This window comes from Equus przewalskii, chromosome 2, assembly GCF_037783145.1.
Source record: "Equus przewalskii isolate Varuska chromosome 2, EquPr2, whole genome shotgun sequence".
In the NCBI taxonomy this organism is placed as follows: Eukaryota; Metazoa; Chordata; class Mammalia; order Perissodactyla; family Equidae; genus Equus; species Equus przewalskii.
In genome coordinates, this window is record NC_091832.1 from 34,470,899 (window position 1) to 34,487,932 (window position 17,034).

Sequence of the window (17,034 nt, forward strand, 5' to 3'; positions counted from 1 at the left end):
TTATTTCCTTTATGCGAAGTTAGCAAGCCTCCCACTCAAAAACTTATTTAGAAAAGTGCGACTCCTGGGGCTCAGTTGCGTGGCCCTGACTGTGGTTTCCCTCTCTTGGTGAGAAAGGCATTAACCCGAGGTGATGGGGTAAGAACGTTGCAGCCCCTGCGTCGTTTAGCACCTTGTCCTCGAATTTCTCCATCCTGCTCTCAGAAGCACGTTGCGAGGGCCTTTCAGCCAGGGTGACATTTCGTACATTCACGGAAGACCTCACTAAATTTAGGTCCCATATTACAAGACTGTTTGCTTTTAATGAAAGCTGTCAGTCAGGGCATTTATATGTCTGCATGAGAAACAGTTTTATCTCCCGTGGAATGAGAAAACGCTATTCTGAGAATCGAGCATTCCAATTCATAAAAAATTGTCATATAAGCCGTCCCTGGGTTTCTGCTTTGTAGAACTGTGTCCTGAAACAGGCTCAGCTCGGATCTCCAAGCCTAAGTTCACCCTCCTTTGATCAGACGGTCAGGCCGTCAGCTCTGCGGCCGCCAGAGCTCCCTGGTGCTCGCCGTCGCCGTGGATGCACCACGTCCAGCAGTGTTTCCTAGAGGCTGGCAGGAGGCCAGAGAGGCCTTTACTTTGAAACATTAGATTATGTCCTTTTACTTTTTTTCCCCTCCTTCCTCCTCTCTGTTGACTTAACATGTACAATTTAGGGAGCAGTGACTATGTCCCAGGTATGTGCAAAGTGCTGTATAAGGATTACCCCCAGTTGATCCTTAAAATAACAGTGTGAAGTATCTGCTATTATAACCCTCATTTTATAGATTGGGGAACCTGCGGCTCGGAAGAGTTTAGTCGCTAATCCAGGGTCACACAGCTAGAACCTGGTACAGTCAGGATTTGACTGCAGACGACCTCTCTCAAACGCTACCCTTAAGAAGGGTGCTATAGTGCCTCCCGCACTGGCCACTCACCTGTGCAAGACTGCTGCAAAGTAACCAGCTCCTCTTCTTTTTTTTTTTTTCCAAAGATTTTATTTTTTCCTTTTTCTCCCCAAAGCCCCCTAGTACACAGTTGCACATTCTTCGTTGTGGGTCCTTCCAGTTGTGGCATGTGGGACGCTGCCTCAGCGTGGTTTGATGAGCAGTGCCATGTCCGCGCCCAGGATTCGAACCAACGAAACACTGGGCCGCCTGCAGCGGAGCGCACGGCTTTAACCACTCGGCCACGGGGCCAGCCCCCAGCCCCTCTTCTTTTTGGAGTCTTGAAAACAAAGAGGTGGCCGTGGTTCTTAGGACAAGAAGGGAGTGTGGTGGCACAGGAGTCTGGCTGCTAGACATTACAGGGTGGTGATTAGGCATGTAGCTTTGGGGTCAGATAGACCTGCCTTTGAACCCCAGCTCCACTGCCGTTACATGTATAACCTCACCACGCTGTCTGTCTCGCAGTTTCCACAGCTGAGACTCATACTAGCACTGACCTCCCAGGATTGTTTGTAAGGTTAAGTGAGTTGTTGGCATAGAAAGCACTTCGAACAATGCCTTAGTAAGTTTTAGCTGTTATTTTTCTTTTGATGAGGAAGATTGGCCCTGAGCGAACATCTGTTGCCAATCTTCCTCTTTTTACTTGAAGAAGATTGTCCCTGAGCTAACGTCTGTGCCAGTCTTCCTTTTTTGTATGTGGGATGCTGCCACAGCATGGCTTGATGAGTGGTGTGTAGGTCCGTGCCCGGGATTCAAACCCACGAACACCAGGCCAGTGAAGCAGAACGTGCGAACTTAACCACTCTGCCACCGGGCCAGTCCCCAGCTGTTATTTTCGTTAATGCATTTTAAGCCCGTAAGTCCGAGCCCGCCGTGGAGTAACTGCGCGGTGGAAGTTGTTCGTGGCGGTTGTGGTGTGCTGCGGTTGGCAGAGCCCGCTTTAGGTGGTGGCGTGAGAGATGGTAATAATAGTACCGTTTGCTCACTGTTTGGGTTTAGTTCCTGGTTATCCAAAAGGTATTTTGGAATTGGAACTTGTTGCTTCCCTTTCGTTAATTCCTTCACTCATTGAAGGACTTTAAGCTCCTTACTCAGCCACCAACTTTCTTGAGACCTAGCCCTCAGCATTCAGTTGAGGGTGGAAGGAAAGAGGGTTTGAGCTTGTGAAAACACCTCGTGGGCAGATGTTCACTAGCTCTAAGGAAATTTGTCTGTTGATGGAGGAATAGTGTTTTTACTTGTAAAGAACACTTTCATCTAGCCCAAAAGAACCAAAAAGGAGTGGCCTTAACTGACTGATTTTCAGGCTCTTGTTCCCTGGCCACCCACTTGCATGCCTTCAGGTAACGTTAACTTCCTAAGGGCAGGGCTGTGGGTGTTTTAATCCCATACTGGATGGTAGAATCTTGTGCCCTCTGGGACTAAACTCTGTGTAAGAGGATGGTGATAATAGCTCTTTTTTTATTGGGCACTTAATGTGTTTCAGGAACTGTGCTAGTTTCTTTACGAGCACTTTATGCTATTGTCCCCAAAACAACACTGCAATGTTGTTATTATTTCCACTTAACAGATGAAGGAATTGAGGCTCAGGAAAGTGAAGGACTTGTCCAGACCTCCGTTGCCAGAAGTGGCAGATGAAATATTTAAACCCTTGTCTGTCTGTCTTCTAGGTCCTTTTCATCACTCACAGGCCGGCAAAACTGTGTCTTAGGTCTTCAATGTTGAAGCTAGAAGGACCTCACTTGTAGGCATCTCCCCTCCCTGCCAGGTGGATCCGACAGCTGGAAGTGGGGAGCTTTATGACAGGTCTTAGGTTACATTTGCAAATTTATCACAGGTTGGTAAAATGTTGCATTGTGCTTTGCTGTCACCAAAGTATATGAAAGCTTTGGCCATGTATTTGGGGTGCTAGAGGGCTGGTCATTGTCGCAGGATTCTGTTCTGTGATGTGCTGTGCCCACGGTTGGCAGATTAGAGAATGTGCTGTGATAAAGAGCTGCCCTTGAGTCGGGTGGGGCAGGTGGAGATCAGGGGAGTCTTCCACATTGATTCACACACAAGTGTCTGAGATAGGAGCTCAGGAACCCGGGAAAGGAACGGCCCAACTGGTTTAGTTGCTGCGTAAGCATCGTGTTTGTCTTTTCCTTAGTCCTCCCTTTGGATGAAAGTGAAAAGGCAGCATTGCCACCTTCTAGATGAAAGACATGGCTTGATATGGAGCCTTTACTTTTCCCAAATCCTTTAATCTTGCTGCTTTCCCATCGTGACCTGTCCGTTTGTGCTGTTTGCACATTGGACCCAATGTTTCCCCCAAAACCTTTGGCAGGAATGTATGTCCAGTGTGTTATTGGTGTAAACCTGTGGCCAAATGTTCCAGATTTCATCCAGGCCATCCTATAAATCAGTTTGGGAGAAGGTTTATGTGAATTGGCTGCTTCTGCTATGAAAAAGGGACTTTACTTTTCGTAGCCTTCATCAATGAACATGTGGACAATGTTTTTTCCAAACTGCTTTTTTTTTTTTTTTAGCTCTTGTTTGGAATACAGGGACGCTCTGCTGTTTAGTCATCTTAGACTTTCCTGAAAGGCTTCTTGAATTTCTTGTGCCATCGAGGTAGAAATGGACAGCACGTATGGCATCCATTGGAGACGTCTCAGGATCGCCCTAATTATGTGTCTAACTACCAGCTGACAAAGTGGACGGATTAGTGGCTTGTTACCTGAAACCAGCCAGGATCACACAGAGGCGGCAGCTGTAGACATCTGTGAAACATTAATGATCAGACAATAGGTAATGGCCCCTTGCGGATCTTCTGAAGGGGTCCAGGAAACCATCAACCAGAGAAATGGTCTGAAGGGGCTTTCGTGTTGTCGAGAAATCCACCCATCGGTGATAGTGTTTGTGAGAACGGAGTCTATAATCCAAGGTGACGGCATTTCAGAATTTGGTAGTAGATGGAATTGTCCATAATTTGCCCAGCATGGGAGGAGAGACCAGTGCCTCTGTCTGATTTGGTGAGCTGGCAAGTTGTTCTCTAAAAGTCACTTGAAATTAATTTTATTTTCGTTTGGGTTGTTAACATTCTCTTAGATAACGTTTAGTCATGGGAGGCAGACCTTGGGTTTTTGTTCTGTGTCATCTGTGTCCTTCAGTGCTCTGGATCTGAGACAAGCCAGTTAGCCTTTCTAAGCCTTGGTTTACTTATCTGTGGAACTGGGATAATAGTGTCATCTCACAGAGCTCTGTGAGGGTTTCCCAACTCGGACCCACGGGCCTGGCCCTTGGGGGGCTCTTGGGGGTCCCCTGGCAGACAGAAGACTTCTTCTGTTTCTCTTTTGAGATTGGTTTGTATTTTGGATGTTTTGTATTCTTAGTAAAGAACAATTAATTTGGAAGAAAAATAAAATTATCTGGATGATATGTAAGTATTCTTAATACCATTGTTCTAATAGTAGAGAGGTTTATTAGAAACAGTATGTTTTTGGGTAAGTCCAGCCCCATTCTTGAATTTTGACTTACGATTAATCTGTAAACAGCTGGAAAGCACTAAACTGTATAATAAAGAAATTTGTTTTCTGATCCTGGTTCGTTGCTGTTTAGTTATATGATAAGTCTTACTTGGCTATGGATAAACCTGGGCCTCAGTTTTCCTCCTTTTTAAAAGAAGCTGCTGATTAGATGGTTTCTAAGATCCCCCTAGCTTAATATTTCTATGATTCTGTGTTTTAAAATCTGGAGAGGTAGAGGGAGGCACACCCAGGATAAAATGCTCCACTTCACCCAGCTGGCTCGTTAGCAGAGCCAAGAACAGTGCGTGAGAAATCTGCCGGGCCGCAGTCCGGAGCAGTGGATTTGTCCATTGTCATCTGACCTGGGGTGTTTCCCGGCATGAAGTCATCCCCTCTGCTTTGCGTGGCAGGGTCGTAAAGAGCAGACTGCAGTCGCCTGTAGGTTGAGTGCTGACTGGGAACCGAGTTTCAGTACACGGAAGAGGGGTCAGCAAACTTGCTGAGCTGTTGGAGGGATGGGCGGAGGTGGAGGATGCACGAGGCGGAGGGCAGCTGCCTTACTGGGGGAGCTAGAAGAACCCCAGACGTGCCTGCGCTTCCTCCCCTTGCTGCGCAGGGCTCTGCTTTGCCGCTTAGAATGTGCCTGCACAGCCGTGCCTCCTTCAGGACCCCCGTTGCTAGCTCCTTATTGAGGATTTTTGCCATTCCACCAAGTTTCCTGGGTAAAATCTGATTCCTGCAGAGAAACCGTTCTGTGTTCTGCAGTTGGAGATTTTGGGGCTGTAAACATTGACTTGGTTATCCAAAACCTTTTTCTTACCCACATGACAGCAGAGATACAGCTCCACCTCCTGCCTGTGATTCCTTTTGGGTCTTTCACTCCCTGAGGGGTGTGTGAGGGAAAACCAGCTGATGGCTCTGGTAGTATTTGACATGGAGCCCATATGTAGGTTGCTAAGTTTTGCTCTGGAATAGATATACCAGGGAGAGAGGCACTTGGAAGTCTCATTCTTGGGTGAGGAGGTGAGGTAGTTTGGGGACTCTTGTAGGGCTGTCCTATTTGTCTGGTTTCGATGGCCTCAGATGGGCTGGGGAGCACCAGTAAATAGGGAGGTGAAATGGTGGAAATATTTCTTGGTGCTCTCCATCCAGAGAGAGGGGTCAGAAGACTTCAGAAAGAAAGTGGAAAAGGAGAGAACAGTACAGAAAAGAAAAAGAGAAGATGTTTTGTGGGTGAATATGGAATTTGGTCAACTCTGTCTTCTGCCCAGAAGGTCCTCTTCCTCCCTCTCATTTGGCTTTGGAGGAGCCCCCAGTCCATGCCCTCCATCAAGAACAGGGCCGGCGACATGGTGTGGGGCGAGAGCTGTGGAAGCCTGCCCTCCTCTGTTGGTGCTTAATGACTTGGAAACTGAAATAACACCCCGCCTACCTTTCTAAGACTCCTGGCAGCCTAAATGGAAAACCTGCGTCACATGAGCAGAAAATCAGGGAGGAAAGGGCCCTTGGGCACCCAAAAACTGTTATGTAAAAGTCCTAGCAGATAAGCCCGTGCTTTACACTCCTGGAGAGTTCCTCCCATTTAAGGAGGACAGACTGCGGGATGCTCTTGGTCGGAGGCTGTGCCAGACACGTTACCTCACTCTCTCCGCGGCCCTGCAAGGCGGAGGGTGTTGTTCGGCCCACGTTTTAAAGTCTTAAAAACTGAGGCTCCAAGGGATTAAGTGGTGACTTGCTTAGTTCCACCCTGCAGGTTCAGTAGGAGAATAGGAATTTTTATTACTATCAGATCACACCTGTGCCTTTAGAGTTGGAGACTTTAAGAATGAAGCGGTGGGCCCTGAACCTTGAAAAACACGCACACCCGCACTCACGCACACCTTCACACACTGTCAGAGTCCTCACAAAACTGTGGGACTGTGACTCTGGTTACGAACCTATGCTTTATGCCTTGTCTCAGTTATTTTTTTAAAGAAGTTTCTAATTTCCTGATCCTTAGCAGATTAGCAGCAAATGAGATAAGAGCAGATGAGAAAGTGTAGCTGACAGCCAGACAGAAGAGGCAGAAACACTTAAAAAGCAGACCCAGGGCCATGTTTCAGTATTGGACGCTCCTAGGCGTGTCCCATTGCCGATGAGAAGTGGTTTGACTGTGTTCATTGCTTTGTGTCCTCGGTATGAAAGCATGGACCTTGTAAAACATTTTAGAGGCATTCCCATCTTCTAGGATTAAAAGAAAGTTGGTACTGTGGGTATCTGGAAAAGTCACGGGAGGAGTGTAGAGTGGGATGCTGTAGTCCTTGTTTCCTGCTGTTTTTTTCTGCCTGTCGTCTTTGTTAGGTCACAGGCTCCTTGAGGGCAGGGACCATGTCTGACTAGTTCAGCTCTGTGTGCCCAGTGCCTACTCATCCCTCACTTAGTTGCTTAGCGACTGAGCCAGGTGGAAAGATAGCATGAGGTGTAGTAGAAAACCCCTCAACGTGAAGCTGTGGGTTCAAGTGCTGATTTTGCCACTGAGTGTGTGACCTTATGAAACTTTCTCTAAACTTCATTATTTTTCTGTAAAATGAGGGGATAGAACTTAGGTGAACTTGAAAAGTCTGTCCAGATCTAAATTTCTGTGATCGTGGCAGAATTTTTTTAAAGCAGAGACTTTAAAGCAATTATGTTTTCCTGGTGATCAAAACGGCATTGACCCAGCCACCAGAAACGCTGCGGAATGGTTAATGTTGTGTGGAGTGGTTTTCACCTCAATTTTAAACAGATGACATTGCCCCAGCGATGATGATGTACGGTAGACCCCAAAAGGTCGAAGGAGGCTTGCTCTGCCAAATGGGCTTGCACTGTGGCTTTGACTCCTTCGGTGTGGGGTATTGGGTTTTCCCATGGGAATGAAAAGTCCCCCAGAGGGAGTGCGCGTGTTTGTGTGTGATGAGCCGTCTCCCTCCATGTCCGGCTGTCATCACCGTGTCCCTCCCAGAAGATTCAACCAGAGGACAGTCAGTCAGTGGAAGAAACGCTTTTCTTTTTGTTAATCCAAACCATGCCGTTTTCCAGAGTGCCCTACGGGTGAGTCGTCGGCTGGACTGGCCGGTGAATCTTTCCCCGAACAACTCCCAGCACAGATTGTTCCTGAGCCACAGGGCAGAAAGCAGATTCAACTTTTAAACAAAGTTGCTTGTCGGGTCACAGATTATACAAGACAAACCACAGTTAAGTTAGACACTATAAATTTGTGATAAATCAGCCTGGGCTCCAGTGGGGTTCACCTCTGTGTTGTCTGGGAAGTAACTGTTTGCTAAGCCTCTCGGGAATGTAAACGAGTGAAGGTCTTGATGAATTTGAGAACAAACTGTGAAGGCCTTTCAAGGCTTTGGTTGGTGGTTTATGTACAGACAGATGCTGTTAAGTACAGATCTGCCTCAGCCAGTCACTGGAGCAGGCCAGGCATGACTTCTGCTCGGAAACCAAGTGCTTTGAGTTGCCTCCTGTCCTTGAAATTACAAATGCTGTTTTAAGAGGGCACACACAAACCGTACACACGCTGATGACGCTTTGGCATCATCGTCTAGCAGGTAGTCCCCACTAGAAACTCAGTTGTCTGAGACGTCTTGGGCTGCCTCTCCTTTCCGGTAGGTAACCTCGTCCTATCTGTTCTTCCTCTTAAAATCTTTGACCCTCTGCCTCCTCTCCAGCCATTCAGCCAGAGCCCTGGTTGCTGTGGGTTCGCCTCTGCTGGCCCTCCTGCCCTCAGTCCCATTTCTGGTCAGACTTTCTCCCCGCAGTCACCAGAGGCATCCTTCTGTATCAGTTACTTTTGCTGTCTAACAAACTCACCCCAAAACCTAGTGACTTAAAATAGTAATCATTTCTTTCTCTCCAGTGGTTCCTTGGGTTGGAAATTCCAGAGGGCCTTGTCTGGGTGGCTGTGGCTTGGGGTCTCCTGCTATTGCAGTCAGACAGCTGAAGCTGGGACAGTGGGGGCCTGGAGCACCTGGGTGCTGGCTGGGTGTCTCACCTCAGCGAGTCTCAGGCTCTCTGCCTGGGCCAGGTGGGGCTTCCTCACAGGATGGCGGCCTTAGGGAAGTTCACCTGTTGCCATTGCTGCTTGGGGCTCCGCATGGTGCGTGTTCAGCAAACAAGGCAGAAGGTGGAGCATCTTTCATGGCTTGGCCTCTGAAGTCACAGAGCATCAATTCTGCTGTTCTCTGTTGATGAAGTCACCCACCTCTCCCTGTTCCAAGGGGAGGGGACATAGACTCCACCCCTCAATGGGAGGAATGTCACAGCGACGTTGTAAGAGGGACACGTCAGGTGGGAGAGCTTGTGTTATGGCCGTTTTTGGAAAGTATAATCTGCTTCACCTTCTATGACACAACAATATTTCTGTCATTTCTCCCCGGAAGAATCTTTGGGGGCTTCTGACCCTTCTGGAGAAGCAGATCTTTTAAAAAGTTTTAAAGGCCAGGGGCCGGCCCCGTGGCGCAGCGGTTAAGTGCGCACGTTCTGCTTTGGTGGCCCCGGGGTTCACCGGTTCAGATCCCGGGTGTGGACATGGCACCACTTGGCAAGCCATGCTGTGGTAGGTGTCCCACATATAAAGTAGAGGAAGATGGGCACGGATGTTAGCTCAGGGCCAGTCTTCCTCAGCAAAAAGAGGAGGATTGGCAGTGGATGTTAGCTCAGGGCTAATCTTCCTCAAAAAAAAAAAAAAGTTTTAAAGGCCAAATGATGTGGCACAGAATCCTTACCTGCAAAGTAGACAGAAGCAAAACTACTGGGAGAAGGCAGGGGCTGAGCCTGGGGCCTGGAGCTCTGTGGAACACTGCAGCCTCTTTAGAAAACCGCTGCCCTCTGCGCAGTCTGGGCACCATCTGGCCTCACTGTGGGCCCCTCATGACGGGTGTCCCGGCCCACTGTGCTGCCCTTCCTCCGGAGCACCCCTTGCTCGTGGAGCATGTGTGTGGGCCCTCTCTTCCATGCCTCTCCTTTTATCTCACTGCACCTGCTGCCTGGAAAGGCCCCTCCGTGTCTGCCCAGGGCACCCCTACTCTGCCGGCAATAACCGGCTCCTGTACCCTTCTGGGAAGTCTTTTGAGGTTCCCTGTGCCACTTAGTATGTATCTTTGCTATAACATTTTTGATTTTTGTGGATAGGTGTGTTTATTCTATTAAACTTTGAGCTTCTCACAGGTTGGGGCTTGTCCTGTTCTTTGCATCCCTACCTAGGGACTGAATAAATTTTATTTGATGATGATTTCTAGATTAGTCTTTGCTCTGTTAAGTTCGTTTAATAGACCAAGTTTTACTCTATGAAATGATTGACAACACTATCAGGTGTCTGAAAATTCCTTAGTAGATTTTTTAAGCTGTAGTGTTTTGACTTACTTATTCTTCTGAAAAATCGTTCTAGTCTGTATTAACAGTTGTTTTACTTGTCGTACGGTGATTTAAGCAGTTTGCTTTTGTTTAAGTCATGTGAAAACCAGCAGAAAGTGAAACTTCTGTAGCTCAGCTTATATACTAAAAAAACACAACAAAAACCTAAACCGACCCCTTGGAGCCTCACCAGCTTAAAGTGGGGTAACCGTCCCCTCCTTATTCTCTGATATCCTAACAAGGACTCGTCCCTAATTTTTTCCGTGTAGGTTTTGACTGCACCATAAGTTCCTGAAGGACAGGGAGGGACTTTGTTATGTTCACCATTCAGCATCAAAAACAGCGCTTGTCACCTTGGAAACACTCAAATAATTATTGAGTCACTAATTGAACCGGCAGAGAATTCTGGGGAGTGAAGTGAAATGGTCATTCTTTTACTGTTTACCTTTCAACCCAGAAAACGCCCCCAGGGGAGGGTGGAATTGATGAGGCTCATTTTACGAAGGAAGTGTCTGAGGTCAGTTAGGAGTCTGAAGGAGTCGTCCAGTGGAGGGCCCTTAGTCACAGGATGACAGTACACAAAATAAATAGCCAGTTAGAGGAGGTTCACCAGGGTGGGAAATGCTGCGAAAGTAGTTGACACGTGAAGTACAGATAACTATATTCGGACTGTGCCGCGTCTCTGCGTCTTCCGTGTGCTGCTGTACACATCACACTGCCTTAGGATTATTTGCTATCTTGTGGATGGTTCCTTGAGGCTGGGGACTAGGCGTCATTCACTGAACCTAGTTCAGGGCCTGGCCACAGTCGGTGCTCAGTGCAGGGTTGTTGACTTGAAACATGGTTGTAGGCCTGCAGGGGGCTGTTGAAGGACAGGGCAGGTGAGACCCAGTGGGAGCATCTGCACTTGCAGCAGGATCCAGGGCACAGTCCATCTAGAAGGAATCCTGGAAGCTGTCTAGCTCACATCCCAGGCCTCAAGGTTAAGAGTGCACCTCAGGTCACACAGGCGTCCGTGACAGGGCAGACCTTGGACTCGGAGCGCCCGAATCCCAGTTTCTGTCCCTGCTTGCTCTTGTTTGTATTTTTTTGTATTACCTTTAAAAATATATTCAGTGAAGTGAAATAATGACAAACAGAATAGCTCAGAAATAAACCCTCGCGCATATGGTCAATTAATTTACGACAGAGGAGCCAAGAGTATACAATGGGGAAAGGACAGTCTCTTTGATAAATAGTCTTGGGAAAACTGGACAGCCACATACAAAAGAATGAAACTGGACCCCAGTCTTACACCATACACAAAAGTCATCTCAAAAAAGTTTATATATCTGATAACTGTAAAGGGACATATTAACATACATGTAAGTTTAAGCATCGTGATGGTATTTATTCCCTTGAACACACCATTCCGTGCAAGACCTAGGTGAATATCAACTTTGATCTCCCCCTGGTGACTTTTTCCCTTATAACTACTCTTCTCTCTCTCCTGAATTTTGTATTTATTGTTCCCTTGTCTTGGCTAATAAGAAAAACAACCTTGCTATGTTAATTTAAAACACAGACAGACACACAAACACGTGTTTATGTCTAAATGATAGAGAGTTGAGTATTTCTTGTTTTTGACCTTTGTAAAAGTGGCAGCATCCTGGGTTGTCCCCTGGAACTTGCTTCCCCACTCCCACCATCATTCTGTTTCGGGGTCACTCATGTTGCCACACGTAGCTGTAGACCATCCACGTTTTCTTCATTCTCTTGTGCTGTTTCCTGTTTGGACCCCTCAGGGTTTGGGATGACTCCCAGGTGAAGGGCTCCAGTTAATCTCATTTTAACTGTTTACAAGCTCTCGTTAAGCTTTCCCATGTCTTGGCTTATGAGAAGCTTTTAGTCATGTACTAATTTAATGATAGTTCAACATCCTTGGCCCTAGAAATTTATGGTGAAAAATTTCCAATTAAGATTAATTGGAATTAATGCAAAATATGAATTAGACCATTTTGCAATAGTATTTTCATGGTTTTGACTAGATAGAATCAGGCAGTGGATTGTCCAGAAGGAACCCTTTTTGCTACTGGCTCTCGGGGGGATGAGGCTGTGATGAGCATGTTGGGGTTGGGGGTGTGAACAGGCTCATGGAAGGGTTAAAGCAGTGTCTTTTCTTGTTGACCTTCTCTGGTCAAGTTAGGACTTTTCTTTGCCTAGATAATAATTGTTCAACTTCTGCTTAATCCTTTCTGAATCCAAATATGTGCTGGATTAAAGTTTCAACGTAGCTAGACTGACTTATATCTAAGTTTGTTTTTTAGTTCTCATGAAGATTGTTAATAGCCAGTTGAAAATATCTCCAAAGACCAGAAGTTTTTAGGGTTATGAGTTGTCTGTGAATTAGAATTGTATGTAAAATGTTTCTGAGTGTGTGCAGTTTTCTGGGCCCTTAGCCTTGGTCAGAGACTGGGAGTCTGCAGCCCCCCAAAATGATTATTTTAAACCAGGGTTTCTCAGACTTGACTGTGCTGACATTTTGGGCCAGGTTGTTGGGGTGGACCCTGTGCATTAACGGGCCCCTGGCCCCTACCCATTAGATGTCAGTAGCTTCCTCTTCTCCAGTGATGACAACCAAAAATGTCTCCAGATTGCCAAATGTCTCCTGGGGGTCTGTGGGGAGGGCAGAATCAACCCCAGTTGAGAACCACTCGTTTACACCTCTCTTTTTATTTACATAGACTCAATTTTTTAGAGCAGTTTAGGTTCACAGCAGAACTGAGCTGAAGGTACAGAGAGTTCCCGTATAACCCCTGCCCCACACATGCATGGCCTCCCCCATTATCAACACCCCCACCAGGGTTACAATTGGTGAACCTACACTGACACATCATAATCACTCAAAATCTGCGGTTTCCATTGGGGTTCACACTTTTTTTTTCTCCTTCTTCTCCCCAAAGCCCCCCAGTACATAGTTGTCAGCGTGGCTTGATGAGCAGTGCTAGGTCACACCCAGGATCCGAACCGGCAAAACCCCGGGCTGCTGAAGCGGAGTGTGCAAACTTAACCACTCGGCCATGGGGCCAGCCCCCTGGGGTTCACTCTTGATGTTGTATATTCTATGGGTTTGGATGAATTTACAATGACACATATCCACCATTATGGTATTATATAGAGGAGTTTCTCTGCCCTAAAAATCTTCTGGGCTCTGCCTGTTCATCCCTCCCTCCTCTCCAAGATCTGGCAGCCACTGATCTTTTTACTGTCCCTGGTTTTGCTTTTTCCAGAATGTCATATAGTTGGACTCACACAGTACGCAGCCTTTTCAGATTGACTTCACTTCGTAATATTATTTAAGGTTCTTCCGTGTCTTTTCATGGCTTGATAGCTCATTTCTTTTTAGCACTGAATAATATTCTATTGTCTGGATGTATCCGTTTGTTTATCCATTCACTTACTGAAGGACATCTTGGTTGCTTCCAGATTTTGGCAATTATGAATACAGGTGCTGTAAACATTCATGTGCTGGTTTCTGCGTGGACATAAGTTTTCAACTCCTTCGGGTAAATACCAAGGAGCACAAATGCCGGATCATATGGTAAGAGTATGGTTAGTTTTGTAAGAGACCGCCAGACTGTCTTCCGAAGTGGCTGTGCCGTTTTGTGTTCCCCCCAGCAGTGAATCAGAGTTCCTGTTGCTCCACATCCTTGTCAGCATTTGATGTTATCAGAGTTATAGGTTTTGGCCATTCCGATAGTTTAATGGTATCTCATTGTTTCTCTGCATTTCTCTGGTGATGTATGATGTTGAGCATCTTTTCATGTGCTTATTTGCCATCTGTGTATCTTCTTTGGTGAAGTGTCTGTTAAGGTCTTCAGCTTATTAGTTTACTTTTATTAAGTAGTTTGACTTGAATCTTTTAGGGTTTTCTGTTCTTGCACAGCCAAGGGGGTACATAGCTATTTATGGAGTTTGAACCCCTAACTCCATCTTAGTCCCTGAAAGACTTCAGGGTTGGGTTGAGGGGGGTGAATATTATAAAATATATTTTAAAATACTTTTTAAATATTTAAAACATATATTTACACACATACACAGAAAATACATTCTAACGCATCCTTATTATGTATTATAAACATTTCACAGGTATTAACTAAATCATCGCAACAGCCCTGTGAAGTAGATACTGTCTTCATTTATGGAGAAACAAACAGAGGCTTGTAGAGGTTAAGAAATTTGCCCAAGTCCTAAGTTAATGAATGGCAGAACTGGGAACTGAATATAGATCTCTCTAGTGTCAAATCAGTTTATCTGTGTTCTCGACCCTAGAAGTGGTGTTAAAATGTCTTCCCATGCCAGCGGACCAAACCCATGTCACCGTGGCCTGGCTGATGTAGAAGGCATGGCACAAGTAGGGAATTCATGGTTGCTGGAATGTTTCAGTAAGCAAAACAAGTGCTGCAAGGTTTCTGAGTGTGTGTTTCTTTTCAGGGTAGCCAGTTTGTTGTGTGTCCCAGAATAAATTGTCACTGATAACCATCTTGAGCAGGGAACAAGTTTTTTTTTCTGTTTTAAAAACAGCCTGCTGTATATGCCATATTAATTACCTGAAAATGAAATTGCGTCTGGTTAACTTAATGTTATGTGTTAAATTAACTTAATGCGTTATGTTTTTGGTGAATAAAAAATGGGTCCTTGTCCCACAGCCTAGCCTGTTTGTGGTTAATATACCTGGAGTGTAGATGCTCATATTCAAAAGTTCTATTTCGTTAGAGTCAAATGTGGCCTTTCCAGGATTACTTTCTATACTTGATGAAGATTCTTCAGCTTGTTGATTCAGGGCTTTTAAAAGTCCTGAGGTTGGTCTGAGCAGAGTGGGTCTGCGATGCGGATCGGATAGTGCCCCTGGTGGGTTGTGTTGGGCTCTCCATCTGCCTCACTTGTGCTTCTTAGGGTCGCATGCGGGGGTCCTCACCGTTTTACCTGGCTGGCCTTTCTCACCTTATTTCTTGTGACTCCTCCTGAGGTCTAGCCTTCTGTGTTTGAGCCCACTGTGTTCTGAATGTACTTTGCACTTTACCACCGTTGCTCCCATTCAGTTCATTGCTTCCTTCCTCCCCCCAGCCTTTATTATTTATTACATGTTTATGGTGACTGGCGTATGGCAGCTCTCAGTAACTAGCTACAGCATGAATATTAAATAAGAAAGTACTGCGGAGCACCAGTGCATAGCCTCAAGAAGGTGCTTAGTAAATGAGAGTAATGTTTATCCTGCCGGGCCCCTGTGGCGGCAGTGACCCTGGTCTGTTGCAGTAGTTCTCTTTGCAGACAGTGAGCTCTTGACTGAAAGTGGCCCAGGTCTTGGTCTGCTTTGCAAGGACCTGGCGCCTGGGAACGTGTATCAAGCTTTAGTTGAATGACTCAAGCGCTTTAAACCTTTGCATGCGTCTTGCCACTTGTTCCTTTCCTGGCTTTGTCGCTGGCTTGGAGTTGATCAACGAACCTGGCCAGGTGACGTTACCTGACATTTATATCTAGGTTACAGCAAAGCACAAAGCCTACTCTGCCATTTGAGCATGCTTACTGCAAAACCAACTGGGAGTTAGTACATCTGCGTTTCCCATGGTCCATTGAGGTGGAGAAGGAAAGCTGATGAGGGTTTGAGATGTCGGTAGAACAGGACAACTGTCTGAACTCTCTGGCCTGCTTCCTGCTTCTCTGAGTATCTTTTGGATGCCTTCATTTGAGATAGAGATTGCCATCACACCAGCAGCCTCCCTCCAGGAGGTGTGTCTGAGGGCCCGCTGGAGGCCTGTTTGGTCTTAGACTGCCCTGAGCAGCCCGAAACTGCAGGAATGCTTTTTGGGTTTTTTTTTTTTTTTTTTTTTTTGGTGGGGAAGATTCTCCGAGCTAACATCTATTGCCAGTCTTCCTCTCTTTCTTGAGGAAAATAAATCTGTCCCTGAGCTAACGTCTGTGCTGCCAGTCTTCCTCTATTTATATGTGGGATGCCGCCACAGTGTGGCTTGATGAGTGGTACGTTGGTCCGCGCCTGGGATCCGAACCTGCAAATCCTGGGCTGCTGAAGTGGAGCACGTGAACTCAACCACTTGGCCACGGGGCTGGCCCCAAGAATGCTTTTTAAAGGGGGGTTTTTGGTGTTTTTCTTGGCCAGGTGACTGAGACGCTTGTTTCTCTTTCACAGAGTGATCAGCAGCTGGACTGTGCCTTGGACTTAATGAGGCGCCTGCCTCCGCAGCAAATCGAGAAGAACCTCAGCGACCTGATCGACCTGGTATGTGCTTTGTTCGTATGGTTTCGTTGGGGTTGTGGCTCATAATTGGTTGCTTTGTGTACCTTTTTCCAAGCAGAATTCAAAACACACAGGAAACCTCCTCTCTCCCCAGCCAGATGCCACCACTGAGTCACAAGATTCCTCCAGACAGAGAAGATGGGTTTCACATGGTTGTCTTTCAGAGCTTTTTGTTAACAAAGCCCAAGATAGGAGTTCTCAAGTTGATTACAATCTCTCCCCTTCCCTCAGCTGCCTTGTTTTCAGTTTCTAGAAGCTTGTGTTTAAGCCTGGGCAAGGAGAGGCTGTACGCATCCAGCAGGTGCTCAGCAGTGCGCAGTGCCAGGCATCACTGGTGTCTGTGCTGTTGTGGAAGCTTTTCCAGTCAAAGCAGGCCCAGAATCGACCCTGTGAAATGCTGCAGTGGCTTTCCTTCTGCTTGGAGATGGTATAAAACATAAAAGTTGGCTTTTAAAGGGCTTATCACATCTATTTTTTAAATATTCTGGTTTTTTTTAAGATTCAGAATGATTGGTCTCAAAATGATGCCTCAGATTAACTAGCACCATAATATTATTTGAAAATGCTCAAAATAATTTAAAAATCTATAAAGCTATGGGAAATATTGAAGAGAAGTAAAATAAAATAAAATCATGCCCTAAAAGGCCACCCGAGTTACTAGGTCATTTGGCCAGTGCGCTGTGGCTCTGGGTCTGGGGCCCAGGCTCGCTGATTCTGAGTCCTCTGTTCTTTTCACTGTGTCCCGTGTCTTCCGGGGTGTAATTATCAGTTGCCAACTGTGGCTCGTCAATGAGAGACCTTTTCAAATAGTGGTTTGAAAACTTGTTCATATGCTATAGTGATAGATTGAACTCCATCGTGTGAACTCAGAACA

The 17,034-nt window shown here is 46.2% G+C and overlaps 1 protein-coding gene and 1 long non-coding RNA gene across 10 annotated transcripts in view; both read left to right on the top strand.

Annotated features, from left to right (window-relative positions):
- CAPZB (capping actin protein of muscle Z-line subunit beta) overlaps nt 1–17,034 on the top strand; it is a 134,160-nt gene that overhangs the window by 43,542 nt on the left and 73,584 nt on the right. For 7 of the 9 annotated variants that reach the window (XM_070610747.1, XM_070610740.1, XM_070610739.1 and 4 more), the window contains one exon: nt 16,053–16,142. In XM_070610747.1, the coding sequence (XP_070466848.1) occupies nt 16,053–16,142 (90 nt within the window). Of the gene's footprint in view, nt 1–7,743; nt 8,119–16,052; nt 16,143–17,034 lie in introns of those variants that run through there. The other 2 variants (XM_070610744.1, XM_070610742.1) reach the window with 2 other exon arrangements.
- Nucleotides 2,648–4,556, top strand: LOC139081979 (uncharacterized). The gene is made up of 2 exons (XR_011537562.1): nt 2,648–2,814; nt 3,506–4,556. It is a non-coding gene; the product is annotated as an uncharacterized lncRNA (long non-coding RNA).